General features: G+C 57.5%; 6 protein-coding genes across 6 annotated transcripts; 3 read left to right on the top strand and 3 right to left on the bottom strand.

The window, feature by feature from the left end:
* Positions 1-308: 308 nt before the first annotated feature.
* On the top strand, positions 309-2,028 carry K437DRAFT_271656 (LUC7-domain-containing protein). Its single transcript, XM_013390818.1, has 4 exons — positions 309-621; positions 703-800; positions 886-1,374; positions 1,459-2,028. Exons 1-4 carry the CDS (start codon positions 564-566, stop codon positions 1,939-1,941), a joined length of 1,128 nt encoding a protein of 375 aa, XP_013246272.1. The 5' UTR covers positions 309-563; the 3' UTR covers positions 1,942-2,028.
* K437DRAFT_253130 (uncharacterized protein) lies at positions 1,949-2,899 on the bottom strand. The gene is made up of 2 exons (XM_013390817.1): positions 2,510-2,899; positions 1,949-2,419 (listed from the first exon to the last, which is right to left on the bottom strand). Exons 1-2 carry the CDS (start codon positions 2,844-2,846, stop codon positions 2,232-2,234), a joined length of 525 nt encoding a protein of 174 aa, XP_013246271.1. The 5' UTR covers positions 2,847-2,899; the 3' UTR covers positions 1,949-2,231.
* Positions 2,900-3,663: 764 nt separating this feature from the next.
* Positions 3,664-8,003, top strand: K437DRAFT_71480 (uncharacterized protein). Its single transcript, XM_013390816.1, has 4 exons — positions 3,664-3,713; positions 3,780-5,753; positions 5,822-7,792; positions 7,864-8,003. The coding sequence occupies exons 2-3, from the start codon at positions 3,935-3,937 to the stop codon at positions 7,762-7,764; spliced, it is 3,762 nt and encodes a 1,253-aa protein (XP_013246270.1). The 5' UTR covers positions 3,664-3,713; positions 3,780-3,934; the 3' UTR covers positions 7,765-7,792; positions 7,864-8,003.
* Positions 8,004-8,064: 61 nt separating this feature from the next.
* On the bottom strand, positions 8,065-9,962 carry K437DRAFT_253128 (uncharacterized protein). The gene is made up of 2 exons (XM_013390815.1): positions 9,440-9,962; positions 8,065-9,341 (listed from the first exon to the last, which is right to left on the bottom strand). The coding sequence occupies exons 1-2, from the start codon at positions 9,782-9,784 to the stop codon at positions 8,172-8,174; spliced, it is 1,515 nt and encodes a 504-aa protein (XP_013246269.1). The 5' UTR covers positions 9,785-9,962; the 3' UTR covers positions 8,065-8,171.
* Positions 9,963-11,887: 1,925 nt separating this feature from the next.
* K437DRAFT_209187 (uncharacterized protein) lies at positions 11,888-12,395 on the top strand (the record flags this gene model as incomplete). The annotated part of the gene is made up of 2 exons (XM_013390814.1): positions 11,888-12,128; positions 12,205-12,395. Coding segments are annotated over 2 exons (432 nt in total), but the record flags the coding sequence as incomplete, so codon positions are not given.
* Positions 12,396-12,772: 377 nt separating this feature from the next.
* Positions 12,773-14,378, bottom strand: K437DRAFT_230696 (putative YPT6-GTP-binding protein of the rab family). Its single transcript, XM_013390813.1, has 5 exons — positions 14,124-14,378; positions 13,982-14,031; positions 13,768-13,888; positions 13,329-13,686; positions 12,773-13,221 (listed from the first exon to the last, which is right to left on the bottom strand). The coding sequence occupies exons 1-5, from the start codon at positions 14,172-14,174 to the stop codon at positions 13,160-13,162; spliced, it is 642 nt and encodes a 213-aa protein (XP_013246267.1). The 5' UTR covers positions 14,175-14,378; the 3' UTR covers positions 12,773-13,159.
* Between the last annotated feature and the right edge of the window lie 392 nt (positions 14,379-14,770).

Raw genomic sequence — 14,770 nt, 5'->3', positions numbered from 1 at the left:
CTAGACTTCACTGCCCTATTCTGGCTTCTGCGGAGATTCCCTCGTTGCGCCATCTACCCTCTGACGAAGTGCCTACGAGAGACTTCCGCCGACTCTCGAGAATTACCAGCAAACGTCACCTAGATCGGGTAATTCCCAAATGTTCAGGTTTGTTTCCATTTTTGCGCAGTTCTACCAAAATTACCCTGGGTTCCGGCCTGGCTCTTCCGAGCTCCGGGGAATATGCGTTCCTCACACCAGAAATGCTTCCAACAGGCAACTGGCATGCGATTAATGGATGATCCGAGAGCATTTCTTCACAAGCTCAGATTGATGTGAGCGCTTTCCATCACTGCATGACCTGCCCGGGATGCAGTCGAGCATTGAACAGGCATCCAGAGCAGTCCAGAGCAGCAGAATAGCAAGCAACAAGTGTTGGTCGAAATTGACAGAGCCCAAGTCGAACTGCGCCTGAGCGCTTGCACGACTGCAACCGGCTCATCGCGCACGAAGACTTTGAGGCTTTTGTGCGTTCAACAACGAAACAACATAAGTGGAACTCTTCTAGATTCAGATTCGCCAAGATGGGGAGGAAAGCCGAAATCCAGCGTATCATGCTTGAGAAGCTCATGGGACCGGAGGGTGTGTGCCCGTACTTCAGCTGCGCGGCATTCGACGCATGTGTAGTGCTGACCATTCCTCATTGTCTTCTCACTCTATCAGCCATGGGCACAGCGACGGAGAACTTGCACTTTACAGACGTCAAGGTGTGCAAGAACTTTCTGTGCGGAGTCTGCCCGCATGACTTATTCTCAAATACAGTGAGCGCCCAATCCTTGACCGCATGCTCCTCTCATATCCTCTTTAATCTTAATGCCCGCCATCATGTGTGCTCTGCATCTGCAGAAAGTCGACCTGGGCCCATGTCCAAAGTCGCATAATCCGCGCCTGAAAGACGAGTACAATGCAGCGCTGGCTAAGAAAGAGCGCTACCCGACCTTCGAGCTCGAACATGAGCAGAACGTCATCTCCTTCATGGCGGACATCGATCGCAAAATCGCCGCCAACAAACGACGCTTGGATCAGACGCCTGAGGAGACGGCCAAGTTCTCGAATCTGATGCGTGAAATCGGCGAGGTGGAGAGCGCAGTACAAGCTGCTATGGCAGAGGTCGAGCGTCTGGGTGAAGAAGGCGAGGTCGAGGCTTCGCTGCAAGAGCTGGCAAAGGCGGAGGCACTCAAGGAGGAGAAGGCCCAGAAGGAGAGGGAATTGCAGCAGCTTAATGAGAGCGCTGGCGCAAGTGGGCATCAGAAGCTCAGAGTCTGCGATGTCTGTGGTGCATATCTTTCCATCCTGGACTCTGACAGACGGCTTGCAGATCACTTTGGAGGCAAGGTGCGTTCACAATCACATTCGAGCTAGGACGCTGAACCGCCGCAGAGCTGACCCCGGCATGCATGCCATCTACTCCCACCTTAGATGCACTTGGGCTATCTTAAACTGCGCCAGATGATAACCGAGTTCGAGCAAAAGCGCGCAGATGGCACTGGCCCCGCAGCAGCCATCGCAGCCGGCATCGGCACGTCTCTTCCGAACGCTGCAGGCGGTCCCGGTGCAGGAAATGGGTATCACCTGAACCAGAATAGTGTGGGCTCTTACGTCCCGAACGGTCGCCCCCCCCTCGCTGGCGGCATAGGGTTGTCTGGCGCTCCGACGGGGCCGCGCGATCGCTACGACGACCGGGAGCGAGATTGGGACCGGTCGATGCGCAGCGATCCGCGAGATCGAGATCGGGACCAAGAGCGCCGGCGGTATGACGAGCGCGACGGGTACAGGGACCGGCGCGCCGACGATTACCGAAGAGACGACCGGGAGAGGGAGTTCAGGAAACGCTCCCGCTCACCGGCTGCAGCGGCCGAGGACGGGGCTCGGAGCATGAGAAGAAGGGGGATGGATGAATGAGCGTGTATAAATAGCGCAACACCTATATGCGGTCGGCTTCGATTAGCAGTGTACGATAGGTACGAGGAGAAACGCATTTAACTTTTGCTCGTTGTATGCGAGACACCCGTAACTTTCGCTTAGTCTTCACACAATAGGCCAGTGAAAGCCTGCATGCTGGTTGAGTGGTACAAATACAGTTGGCGCATGCTCTGTGGCACAAAAAGAAGGCAAACGGCCGTCGTAGGAGGATGGGTGCCCAGCATGCAGGAGCGGGGGAGCAGGGTGTGCACGCAGCATGTGTGCGCGGATCACAGTTGCTTCGGTGGGGCGTGTAGTGCGCTCCATATCCCTCTTGCTGACTCCGTGATGCTCTCCACCGGCTTGCGTTTGAGGCTGACAATTTTCTTGCCTGAGGAGTTGAGCAGCAACTCCAGCGTTTTCGAAACAGAGTTGCGAGGTAGGTTCCGGAGAGAGATTTCCTTCGTGCGGCCATTCACTGTCGACCAAGTTGACAAACGTTCGCCCAAAAGAACGAATCAGAGAATTACTCAAGACAGATTCAGGTATGCTTTAGTTCTTTGCTCACTGTAGAAACCTCGTGCGAGCGGGTGCTTATGCGGCGCCTCCTTGATGACGACCTCTACGCTGGGAAACTCTTGTGCGAGTTGCACGATCCGCGACTGGGCCGCAATAGCCGCCGCCGCGACTCTTGGCGCCTTGTGCGTAGGTGTGGTGAGAAAGTCTCTCGTACCAACGCTGCTGGCCCCGCGCGGGCAGTATTCGAGGACGATCTTGCGGCAGGGAAGAACGTATGAGCCTGCTGGTTGGCCAGCAGGCCCGGGCCTCGAAAAGAGGGTGCCGCGCAGCAGGCGCGAGCGGACATGCCGGGTCACTGCGGAGGACGAGGAGGCCGCTGCTGTCATGGTAAATAGTTTCGGCTAACAGCGTCTACCTGTTCGAGGCGGATTCTTGCTTGATGCCCTCAGACTTTCTAAAAGGTCGGAAGACTGGCGAAAGGTGACTTGCTCTTGAAAGTGAAGACTAGAAAGAGAGAGGAATCGAGGAACTTGGAATGTCACGTGATCTGCATTGGCCTACATGGTCGCGCCCGCCCAGCACAACGGACAGCGTCAACACCATTAACCCATCAACGGCTAGGATCGCATCCATCTTCCCCATTTTACTCGTTCCAAGCTTCAACAAGTTGCGAGACACACAGACACTCTCTCTCCGCGGAAGAACGTGAGTTGTCTGCATCGATGCATTCAGCATCATATCAATGGACTAGGCAATCCAGGCACACTCCCCCTTGGTATCTCGAGATCGGTCTACTGAATATTGATAGAGCGCGCCTATCGATGACGACACCAACAATGCGTCAACACCCGGACTTCGCAAGCCTCTTCGCCCCTCGCCCTCCTCGCTCCGGTAATTCATATTCGTATCCTGCGTTCTCTACGAGCAGACTCTTCGCAGCCTCGCTCTCTGAAGTCCTCACATGGATGACCTTTCGATGTGCCTTAGCCAACGGCTAACTTGCTAGTGCCGCTCCGAGCATCCGACGCTTGAAACAATGACAGCAAGAGACTCATAGGTGTGCTGCAAATGTGCCTGAAACGCCGGAAGCCTCTTGCCACGATCCTCTACATGAACATCCGTTTGGCTGTGCAGTCTTCACAACCTCACTCGGACATCTGAATGACCGATGAGCACGGACTCGGAAAGGGTTTGTTCAATCCTCGTGTTTCTCGCCGTTTGACCGAGTCCTCGTCGCCCTTTGAGCTCTGGATGTAGGTGTGATGGCTTGTGTGAATGCATTCAATTCTGTACTTCTAACCATCAACACCATCCACTAGAGTCTGTGTGCTTCATCGCCTTGTCAAGAAGCAAGCGCTGGCAGCAAGCTCACGGTCGTCGCCGTATCATCGTACTCATTCACGCATGCTTTGCTGACCCTCCACGCGGCGCAGGAGGTGCTATCAGCATATACTTGAGCGGACGCACGGTCAAGATGGACCAGCGGGACCTGGCACCATTCGGGGTACTCGCTTATGACCCAGCGCTTCCTACTCGAGCTGCCGGCCGCCCTGCCCGGCGCTATTCCCGCATGCCGTCTACACCAAGAGGGAGGGCCCAACAACATCGGCAAGCCCCACGAGATGTAGCAGACGTCAATGGTGATACCAAGGGTAATGGAGCCAGAAATGGTGGCGGTAGTAGGAGTCCAGCCCACACAAGACCCTATAGCACCGATAAGGGGAGCAACAAGGTTGAGTACGGTCCTGACCCCGCAGGTAGCAAACGCATCATCAATGCCGGTTCCTTCGTACTTGCGGGCACAACCGGTATCCAGCCGCGGATCGCATACACAAGCGCGCTCACTCTGACGGACCCATACGGCTTCGTCTACACATCACCAGCGGCAGTTGCTTTCTCGACTGCGGCGGTGGCGGCTGCACATCCATCGCTCAGTGCTGGCAGCCCTTCCGCTGAGGCCTCGTTTTCGGGCTCTAATGCAGACTCTGACGCAAGCAGCAGTGCATACCTGCCCTCTGCTTGGCAGCCCCCGCCGCCTCATTTCGCTGCGTATCTAGGCATGTCTGTCTTCGGAATCATTGTCCTGATACTTGCTATGTCTGTCGTCGGCATATGCGTCTATCGCCATGGCGTCCGTAACCTCGAGCGCAAAGCAACAGAACTCCAAGCTAGCATCGATAGCCTGGACCGGCAGGCTCGCTCTCGGTATCACGATGGCTCCGATGACGATGCCACAAAGCTCGGTGGCTCCACGTCGTTCGTCTCTGACCGTTCTTCCGCTGACGGGTCGTTGAACTGGCCAAACTCTCGACGCAATCGAAAAGGCGGCTCGACAACAGGTGGTAGGCTGAAACGCTGGTGGAGCGGCAATCGCTCCGGACCGAAATCTCGCAAGGTACAGAGCGCCCCGAGTGTGATAATCGATGGACATGTGCAACGACTCGTTTCACCCTACGAGACACCTGTGGCGCAGGCACAGGGAGCTTCCCTCTGGTCCCGTCTGCCTGGCAGCGGTAGCGTCAAGACGGGAGGCTTATTTCGATACAGAACCAAGGATTATGGAGACTTGCCGACTTCCGTCAGCCTTCCGAACACACCTCGCTTTGCGGACTTCAAGGTCGACCTCTACGAGGGTTCTGCCAATCACGCCACACAAGCGAACGCTGGAGGCCCGAACGCTACAGGCTCGGCTGAAGGATCGTATCCTTCGGAAAGACCTCCTGGCGGTGCGCAGCAGGTGTCTGTGTCCTTGCAATCCGCTGCCCACCCCAGACAAATCAGCTCGACGTCGCGCGGCGCCACGAATGGTCAAATTCACCAAGCAAGCGCTTCACCCCTCTCAGCCGCAGTATACCTATACTCTCCGACTGCCTGGCGCAATGTCGACTCTCCGCTCATCTCGGCACCCTCTCCTGCCCTAGATCGTGAAAGCATGGAGATCCTCGCGAGCCCAAACAGACAACATGGGGACTGGCACTCTTCCGCGCCAAAGCACGATACTCAAACCTCCTGGGCAGCCTCTTCACAAGTCCCACGTGTCAACTCGGACATCGATTCTGCTGCTCGGCCATTTGATCAAGACATGCTTGCTCCTGCCGGGCTAACATGTGACCCGAAGCCGACACGCCCCCCCTTCGTCAGGAGGGACTCAAGCGAGGAGACTCTCGTTGGCAGCTCTTCTTTCCAGTCTGTCTCTCTGCCGACGCCTGTGCAAGGTCTCGGCGTTAGCCTCGATACAAATGCGGCTTCGGACTCAAGGCAGCCGGCGGCAAAGCTCATCAATACGTTGAATGGTGAGTTGTGCAGTAAAACTGAGAGCTATACCAACACGCAAGTTCTGACTTGCTTCACTACATGGCAGAAACGATTGCCGATTGGCAATCTGCAGCAGCTGGGCAATCTATCCCTCAGAGACTAGGCAGCTGTGATATTCTGGCCGCGATCAGCCCGAGTAGCTCAGAACATTCAATGACAGCCGGCGCCACTACTATGAACTTCTTGGACACCACCGAAAGCGTACAGGAAGATGTATCTGACTTCTCCGAAAAGCCGGTGGGACACTCTAGTATCACGCCCCAGTCCCGCCCGGAACCTGCGACTCATGAAGAAGGCATCAATTCGAAACCCAGCCGCATTCCAAGCATGCACATGATCAAGACCCATGCGCAAGCCATGACCGTGACGCCAACTCGTGCTCGAATAATGCCAGCGCCCTCACGCGAGCGCTACCGGCGCACAATCGATGCTATTGCAGACATGGATGGCCTCGATGCGATCGAGGAAGCCCTTCGTCTGATTGCACAGCTGCTCGTGGTGCCTAGCAGGCCATCTCCCCGCAGAAGGCGCGCTGGGACGCTGCCGACGCAGGAGAGCAGACCTATTGTGCCCATCAAGACGCGCCCGCGGCGCGGCACCGAGTCCAGTGCGGAGAATGCAATGCTGCACAGTGTGCGTCAGCAATTGCTGCTGAACGGTCCGCCAGAAGCGAAAGCTCAGCTCGCCAGATCGATTACCAAGACAAAAGGACAAGTAAGATTTTTATTGGACGTCGATCAGACTGACAAGCGACACACACTGCGCAATTCCTCTCATGGTCATCAGGACGCTCGCACCTCAATGCAACATGATCATCTCTTCCGGCCCGTGTCCACAGCATCGACAGGAAGCGCATACTCGGTTGCAAGTCGACCAAACTCACTCGCACCGAGGATCCCTACTCGTTCATGGGTTTCTTCCACTGTGCCATACGATGCGGCCTCTGCGTTGCACGAATTCTTCGGCATGGAGATCAACCCGTCGCCATCATCGATGGCAGCGAGCAACGACGACCATGAGGAAGTGATGTCTATGGCGAGCGGGTCCGATGGAATGCGCTTCGAAGCTGTCACGCTGCATCCAGAGCAGCAAGGGGCGAACGGCAGCAGGAAGGCGCCCAGCAATGTCCGAGGCCTGGGCTATCACCTGCCGCAGCGCATGTCTCACAGAGTGGCGCATGGTACGGCGCAGTACGATGCCGCACACGCGCGCCACTCTTCGCCGGGTACGCCTTGTCGCACGTCCACGTCCAGCTCGACCAAGAGGCGCTTCCGGGCTGGTGCTAAGATAAGCTCCGGGTTGGGGCTGTTCCTCGATGACACTACAGGGTCCGATGAGGATATGTCTGAGCTTCCGCGCATGCTCTGGCGCCCCAGCCTTGCCTCTGGTTTGGCGACAAGCGCCTCGGGCATTGTCCACCACCATCCCGGGCCATCCTTGTCGAAATCCGAGTCGAACCCGCGCGGGCGCAGTCTGATCTCCAATGAGGCAGACATCGACGCCTGGTCGTTCTTTGCAACACGAGAGGTACTGGAACGAGGTCCTTCCAGCTCGAGCAGAAATACGCTGCAGTCGCCTTCATCATCATCGTCGCGACGTTCCCTCCAAGGCCGGACGAGATCACCGTCATCCGATCCCGGCCTTCGCCCCCGGTTGCTGGGCCGAAGTTCATCACCACCGCCGTCACCACGGACGGTCGAGATCGACGCACCTTCTTCGCCGCTGTACTTACACCCGAACGAGAGCATAGAAGCGCTGTCGAATTCGGCGTCGACGAACAGTGCTCCTTCGTCTCCGGCAGAATACGAACCTGCGATGATCATACGCCTGCCTAACAGCCACAACAGCATCAGTGCGAGTAGCGAGAAACCACAACGGAAATTGGCGAAGCGAGCGCTGCACAGGCAATACAGCGAGTACATGTCGCCGACCATGCAGGTTTTCCGCTTCTATATCGACCCTCACCGCCAGAGTGTGGTCGGCGAGTAGCCTGCAGAATTTTCCTCTTAAAACACAGGTGAGGGAACCACTGCTGACGCATTTCCGCTGAAGTCCACTGACAGAACCCCTTTCCTGCTCCCTTCGTAGGCCGTGATCTTCCAATATCCGACGCGGCGAAGCAGGCTTTCGCACGCTCTTAACAAACTGTTTCTTTCGTCTCCATTCGAGCCCCTGTACTTCCGCGATTGCGTTCATCATCGATACCCCTGGCCTCCTCAACCGGGCCAGTCCGACAAGCACGAACATTTGGACATCTGCTTCGAAGCGAAGCTGCCACATTCATTCATTCATTCATTCATTCACTCCTTCACTCATCCGCACGTTGGCACCCTCATGCTCACAGCCGCACGTCGTCTTCTAACGCTTAGTCCCATAGACGCCGCAGTACACAGTCTTTAGCCCCTATTCATCGTGTTACCTGCGCCTTTTGGATTGGCCTCCTTGAACTCGTCCCATTCGATCTGCTCCCTTCGGCGCTCCTCGTCCGCCTCCTCGGCCTGAGTCGTGCTGGTGGTGGCACCGCCCGGGCCGTGTCCCTCTGCACGCAGAGCGCGCGCCTCGCGCGGCGTCGGCTGCGCCGCGGCCGCCGCGCCGCCACCCTCGATGATATTGCCGCGCCGCCGCTCCTCGGCGAGGTAGTCGTCGATCGACATGGTCGGCAGCCGGTGCGAGGGCCGGAAGACCTCGGCGTGCGCGCGCTCTCGTGCGCTCATCTCCGCTGGCACAGCAGCTTCTGCAGCGCCGCTGCCGGTGTTATCGGTACCATCGGTAATGACAAAGGGGCGCAGCGGCTTACCCTTGTCGTCGAGCAACGGCCCGGACAGCGCGCCGCTGCCTCCGGGACCGCGATCGAGCCTCCAGTCGGGGTTGCCGGCGTGGCGTGCGCGCTGACGGAGGTCGGCCCCTGACAGCCCAGATCCGTTTTCTGATACGGCTGCTGCTTCTGGCATGGATGCGAGCAGCTGGAGCTCTTGCTGTGCCGACTCGAGCTGCTGCGACGCTTTCACTGCGTGAAGGTTGAGCAAGAGCAGGATATATGCGCGAACGGTACGTGGTACGCCGGTGTTTGAGTCGCTGCTTGCTCCTGCTACCACTTGGCCGTCTGCGCTTCGATCTTCTTCTTCATCGTCCTTGTCCTCATCATCATCATCGCTGTCCGCTTCCTCTTGGTCCCCGTCGCTGTTCGTTTCCTCTCCGCCTTCGCCGCCCTTCCTGCGCGGCCGCCGTGGGAACATGGCGTCATAAAACACATCTTCAGGTGACGACAGCGCCGCTGAGCCGCTCCACAGCCTGTTGCTTGTAGAAAAGGCGCTGCGGAACAGCTCGAGGGAGGACTTGAGGCTGCGCTCGGTTTTGAACAGCGCAATCTTGAGCTCACGCCGCCGCGCAGAAGCGGCGAGCGCTGCGTTCGGAGGGAGCGCGGTGCGTGATGCTGACGATGCTTCTCCGCCGTCTTCGCCGTCGTCTGACGCGTAGAGCTGCGCATGCGCCTTGAGCAGCGAGTCTGTGATGGGCGGGATGATCTTGAGCGCTTGAAGAGAGTGAAGGAAGACGTTGTAGTGCGCCTGTTGAGTGCATCGCAGCGACCAAAAATAAACACGTTACATCAGCAATGACGCTTGCCACGCCCGGGGCAAGCCACAGCCTATCCCCATGCACTCACCTTGCTGTTCGCCAGCCTGCGCCGCCGCTCGGCCCTAGCGTCAAAGGCGGTGCGGACGTTGGCCTCAGCCTCGCCTCGCAGGCTATGGATCAGGAGTGAGCGCAGCGCGCCGGTCGACACCTCGCGCAGTGTCTCTTCGGCCGGGTTGACCAGCGCAAGCTGTGCAGCGCGCCGGGCGGCCAGCTCGAGCAGCGAGACAAGCGGCAGCGCTGGGTCCTGGGCTGTGCTGCTCCTCATTCCTGCTGCTGATGCTGCAACGAAGCTGCCGGCGCCGGTATCGCCGGCCGCGAGCGCAAAGCATCGCTGCAGCAGCTGATTAAAAGTGAGATCTGCAGTACCCTCCATGATTCTCCGGCTGTCCAGCGTCTCCTCTGCTTAGCTAGCCTCTTTGCTCCTGTCCTTGCTTGCGTATGCTACGCCCATCGATCCGCACAACGACCTTGTTGCATGTGCACAACCACAGACGACGGCTGGAAGTGTCTCGATCACACAATCAGCAGATTCTTTATATTTTGGGAAGGGGGGTGCAACCCTACTCGGACCATTTTGGGGGGGGGTGTTGGCTGGGAAGGATGGCACTGCGCCTATTTGCATTACAAGGCTAACTGTAGTCTGCGCTCGCCTCGTCTCTCACTGGCTGTTGCCTTGTTGCGACAGTGGTCTACCAGAGGGCCCATCCGCAGAGGTGCAGAAGCATACTACAAAGGCAAGGATATTGGTTAAATCCTTTAAAGGCTGAGGAGCATACGGGTGTGCACATACAGCATAGCCGATGATGAGTGATAAGAGGGGCGAGGACGCTGGTGGATGGGCTGAAGAGGCCATGCCTCAACAGTGCTGAATCCATGGTCACGTGACCTGTTCCTTCACACCATCTCTGGCATCTCGTTCCAAACAACCTTTGGATAAGTCCAAAGCGAGACGCCGCCAGCGGCCTGCCCGTATCCATGCACACCTTCAAGTTGCCCTGATCTATCCTCGACGCGAACCTTGGCGGCTTGTGTGTTTGGGAGCCAGGGGTGCTTGAGAAAGCGACACGGTCTGATTCGCCAACCCTTCTGCCCTGGCAGCTCCGGAAACTAACAAAGGGAGCGCCCAAGCGCTGAATTGGAGTTCGGCCGAACTCGCCTCGAAGTGCGTTGAATGCAGGACCACGATGCACTGTCCCATTCTACTCGCTTTGTCGTGAAGGTAATCGGTCACTGAGGCGCAGCACGGCAAGGTGTGGCTCGGCGTGACACAACAAGCCCAAGGGAACTCAAGATGCAGTCTTTCATCCAGCTGATCCTGCTCGTCTCGTCCCTTGCCATTGGCACCTTCATTTTTGGCCAAATGCCCCTCATCCTGCCGCTCTCGCGCAAGAGCCTCCGCTACGTTGAGCTTCTAGGCGCTGGCCTGCTGCTCGGTAGTTGCTTGACGCTCGTCATACCCGAGGGGGTCGGCGCAGTACTTCGCGCTGAAATACAGATGCAGGAAGAACAGGAGCAGCTACATCGGACTCTTGATACCGGATTGGGACACTCCGTGTCATGGGGTCGTCACCATCGGCGCCATGCTCCTTCGAATGCGGCGGACGTGCCGATCGGGAAGAGGTTCCTGGATGCGCTCAGTGGGGGAGAGAGCATCATCGGGTTTTGCCTTCTCGCAGGCTTTTTTCTCATGTTCCTGTGAGTGGATGCACAGTCCATATACCATCTTTATCTGACACTGTGCCACGCGGACGTTTGAAATTTCCTCTCACTGCTCACCGGAAGCCTCGAACAATGTTCGTCGAAAGCCAGCGACCCGAGCCCGCCCTGCGGGCGGCAATCGACACGGTGGCAGTACGAGGCGCTCGCCTTGGGTGATGAGCCCGCTGAAGAAGCGGGTGCAGGTGGATGTGCAAATTCTTCGTCAGGAAGTGCAACATATATCCACCGATCTGGCACGCCCAAAGGCAGCGTCCGGATGCACAGGCAGTATTCGATCTACAACGACGCATCGCACAGTGGTGAAAGGAACGGCGACGCGGAGCTTATCGACCCCGCCTCCGTCACAGCTGTTCCTGCTGGTCGGAAACATGTGCACTCGTTTGCAACGCTTCGCCACTCCGAGGCGGGCGGAAGCATCAGCAGCGGGGAGTGCGGCTCATTAGAAGCAGATGAAGAGGTGCAAGGGAACGAAACGGGGAGAGACGCTACTTCTGCTGCATATCACGACGCTCCTTCCCTTCGCGACGGCGAGCGTCATGTTTGGAAAGACCTCGAAAGTGGAGGATACTCGGCAGATCATATCCTTGACCATGGCCATGGCCATGGCCAGCGGCAGCTGCCCCAATCCACCTCACAGCCGCATGTGCATGCACATGGGCGAACGTTGCGCGCTGTGCCGTCCTCGGCGCTTTTGGGGCACTCGCGGCGCATCCCGTCGCTGCTGCGCCCTTCGGACTCATCTGAGGGGTTGAAAGCGGCGCTGGCATCGATCGTGGGGCTGATGATTCATGCCGTCGCCGACGGCATTGCGATGGGCGCATCCGTCGCGTCCGCCGATGCGAGCCTGACGTGGATCGTGTTCGCGGCACTCATGATCCACAAGGCGCCCGCGAGCTTCGGGCTGTGCAGCGTGCTGCTCGCGCGGCGCCTGCACAGGACGGACATACGCAAGGCAGTTGCCATCTTCAGCCTGTGCACGCCTTTTGGAGCCGTTCTCAGTGAGTGCGACGAAAGCACTGCATCGCGTGGCTTCTTGCTGACTCTTCGGTGAACGCTCACACACTTATCCCGAAGCCTACCTCATCCTCTCGCTGTTCTTCCGCGTCACACAAATAGTGGTCGCTGGTAGCGATCCGGCGGCAGCCATGATGGAAGGGGTGCAGAGCATTGCCGGCACCACCAGCAGCGCAGTCTCGGGTATCTACATTGGCGCAGCGCTCACTTTCTCGGGAGGCACATTTCTGTACGTGGTCATGCACGCGCTCGAAGATGTCACCGATTTTCCCGGGCCGGATGCGGGCGAAGGCGGTGCTTCATCCTCTTCTGCTCCTCCCACGCATCGGCACGCGCGTCGTGAAGGACTGCGGCCGCGGCGGCTGCGGCAGCGGGATGCAGCCATGCCACATGTGGATCGCAGTGGCTCGCACGGCGAGCATGAGTACGCCAGCACGCGGGCTCTCGCGCTGGGAGACGATGAAGATGGCGACGCGAACAACATCGGCGACAATGAAGGCGACGAAAGAGACGAACGCGACTGGGTGCCCAAGCGCTTGCGCATCGTCGTTCTTCTGCTGGGTGCCGTGATACCCAAGACGCTACAGATCTTGATCGGCAGTCATTCGCATTGATCTTTATCTTGGCTGCGAGCCTACTGTTTATTGCATGCTGCTCCACCCCGCGTCACCACATTCCAAGCAACTCTCGTGCATCCTTAGAGACCGTAGTAGAGCCATTTACATATGCTGCATTTGCATCTTCCCTATCAGCTGTATCATAGTAGCAGAGCAAATCAACGCAATTGAGATCACAGCACGGCCAGAGGGCACAGGGGAGAGATGCGATGCGGTGCGTTGGGAAGGGATGTATGCGCCTGGGAATGCTGGGAAGGTTCGGGCCTGGCTTGCGATTCGTTGCAAAACAAACAAGGAAGAATATGGTATTACAGCACAGAAAAACACGCCTCCCTTCCCCTCTAGCGATCCGAGAACTGCGCCTCTGTAGAACGGGCAACTGTGGAGATGCAGCAACATCAACACTTGCAGCCGCCCTCTTCTGCTGCTGCATTTTGCGTTGTTGCAGACACGTCGATCACTGGGGCAAAACAAGGGAGGGCATGGACAAGGATCGGAGGTTAGGCCAGAAGGTCGTCAGCGCCTCGGTATGCTCGCAATATTGCGATTGCTGCTACCCCCACTTACTCTTGTTCTGCCCTTCCTGCTCTGCCTGCTGGCCATCCTTGTCCATACCCGGTAAGCTCTGCGCGATCTTCTTGAACAGCGGCTTGACGTTGTGGCCGGCTTTGGCTGAGGTCTCGATGAACATGATGTTGAACTCGGCTGCTTTCTTCTCCGCCTCCTCGGTGGTGACTTCGCGCTTGTCGGACAAGTCGGTCTTGTTGCCGACAAGAACGATGATGACGTCGTTGCTGCGCTCGGCGCGCACGTCGTCGATCCACTTGGACGTGTTCTGGAACGAGGCGCGGTTCGAGATGTCGTACACTACCACCGCTACGGACGAGTCGCGGATGTACGATGGGATTAACGACCGGAAGCGTTCCTGCGAGGCAGCACGAAAGACTGGTCAGTACGAACCGAACACTGCTGCGCCCGGGATGCCCCTGCATGAGAGTGCGCTCACCTGACCTGCCGTGTCCCACAATTGGAGCCGGACGGTCCGGTCCTCGAGGTACATGGTCTTACTTAAAAAGTCGATGCCGATTGTCGCTTGATATGTGTTGTCGAATGTGTCGTACATGAATCTGAGAGCACAATAGCCCACACATATGATCCGTTACTTTTTCAGTAAGTGCGAGGCGCCCAAGGAAGGGAGCAAAAGAAGCATCGAAACGTACCGAGTGATCAACGACGTTTTGCCGACACTCTGCTCACCGAGAAAGACGAGCTGCAAGCACGACGGTCAAGAGTAAGCGGATAAGAGTTAGTTCCTCCACCGTGTCCAAGCCGCACAACTACCAAATAGTTTCACATACGCACCTTGAACTTGCGCAGGGGATGCCCAAACTCCGTTGATGAAGGAGTCGTCATGGCGGCAAAGGGATCACGCGAGGCAGCGATGCTTTGTAGTGTGGTAGGCCTGTCTGTCGTCCGATGGGGCGTGTAGGTTGGCGTGAGCGTCCGTCCCGTCTTTCCCAGCCAAGGGCTTGCTCCTTTCTGCAGCCGTTAGAAATGCGAAAGTGACACGTATGAGCTATGTGTAATGGTCACCCAATCCTTATGTCGATCTCGTCGGGGGGTATCAAGCAGAGGCGAGACGGAGGGAGTGAGGTTGTTGATTTGCCCACAATATAGGTTTGTGTGGTGCGCCTCTGGTGGCACTTGGAAAAGGCTACAGCCCCGTTCCGCTCGAACCTGTGGCGCCTCCTCACAGAGTACGCGCCCCAGCAACCTTGCACTTACGGCTTCACTGCTTCACTTCCAACTTCCCTGCCTTCACCTTGTACAAGGTTCATATTGCCTATTTGGCCTTTGCACTCTACGATAGCCCTTCCTCGCCTGCTCCTATTGTGTAACACACGCGATTTGGACGGCTTGGCAAGGACTTTCTCGGAGTGGCACCGATGCGAGTCTTATTGACTATTCGTCTTCTTCATTGATCCCAAAGCCGCACGTCTGTCAGGTTC

The sequence above is a fragment of the Tilletiaria anomala genome (assembly GCF_000711695.1).
Source record: "Tilletiaria anomala UBC 951 chromosome Unknown K437scaffold_2, whole genome shotgun sequence".
NCBI classification, from domain to species: domain Eukaryota; kingdom Fungi; phylum Basidiomycota; class Exobasidiomycetes; order Georgefischeriales; family Tilletiariaceae; genus Tilletiaria; species Tilletiaria anomala.
This window is presented reverse-complemented; position numbering and strand designations above follow the sequence as displayed.

Excerpts from the sequence above, each read along its gene's own strand:
- K437DRAFT_253130 (XM_013390817.1), bottom strand. The coding sequence starts at position 2,846 with ATGACAGCAGCGGCCTCCTCGTCCTCCGCAGTGACCCGGCATGTCCGC. Across the intron at positions 2,420-2,509 it reads GCTCGCACGAGGTTTCTACA|TGAATGGCCGCACGAAGGAA; the intron begins GTGAGCAAAGAA and ends CTTGGTCGACAG.
- K437DRAFT_71480 (XM_013390816.1), top strand. The coding sequence starts at position 3,935 with ATGGACCAGCGGGACCTGGCACCATTCGGGGTACTCGCTTATGACCCA. Across the intron at positions 5,754-5,821 it reads GCTCATCAATACGTTGAATG|AAACGATTGCCGATTGGCAA; the intron begins GTGAGTTGTGCA and ends ACTACATGGCAG.
- K437DRAFT_271656 (XM_013390818.1), top strand. The coding sequence starts at position 564 with ATGGGGAGGAAAGCCGAAATCCAGCGTATCATGCTTGAGAAGCTCATG. Across the intron at positions 801-885 it reads ATGACTTATTCTCAAATACA|AAAGTCGACCTGGGCCCATG; the intron begins GTGAGCGCCCAA and ends CTGCATCTGCAG. Across the intron at positions 1,375-1,458 it reads CAGATCACTTTGGAGGCAAG|ATGCACTTGGGCTATCTTAA; the intron begins GTGCGTTCACAA and ends CTCCCACCTTAG.
- K437DRAFT_230696 (XM_013390813.1), bottom strand. The coding sequence starts at position 14,174 with ATGACGACTCCTTCATCAACGGAGTTTGGGCATCCCCTGCGCAAGTTC. Across the intron at positions 14,032-14,123 it reads ATCCCCTGCGCAAGTTCAAG|CTCGTCTTTCTCGGTGAGCA; the intron begins GTGCGTATGTGA and ends TCGTGCTTGCAG. Across the intron at positions 13,687-13,767 it reads TGTGGGACACGGCAGGTCAG|GAACGCTTCCGGTCGTTAAT; the intron begins GTGAGCGCACTC and ends GCTGCCTCGCAG.
- K437DRAFT_253128 (XM_013390815.1), bottom strand. The coding sequence starts at position 9,784 with ATGGAGGGTACTGCAGATCTCACTTTTAATCAGCTGCTGCAGCGATGC. Across the intron at positions 9,342-9,439 it reads GCAGGCTGGCGAACAGCAAG|GCGCACTACAACGTCTTCCT; the intron begins GTGAGTGCATGG and ends TGCACTCAACAG.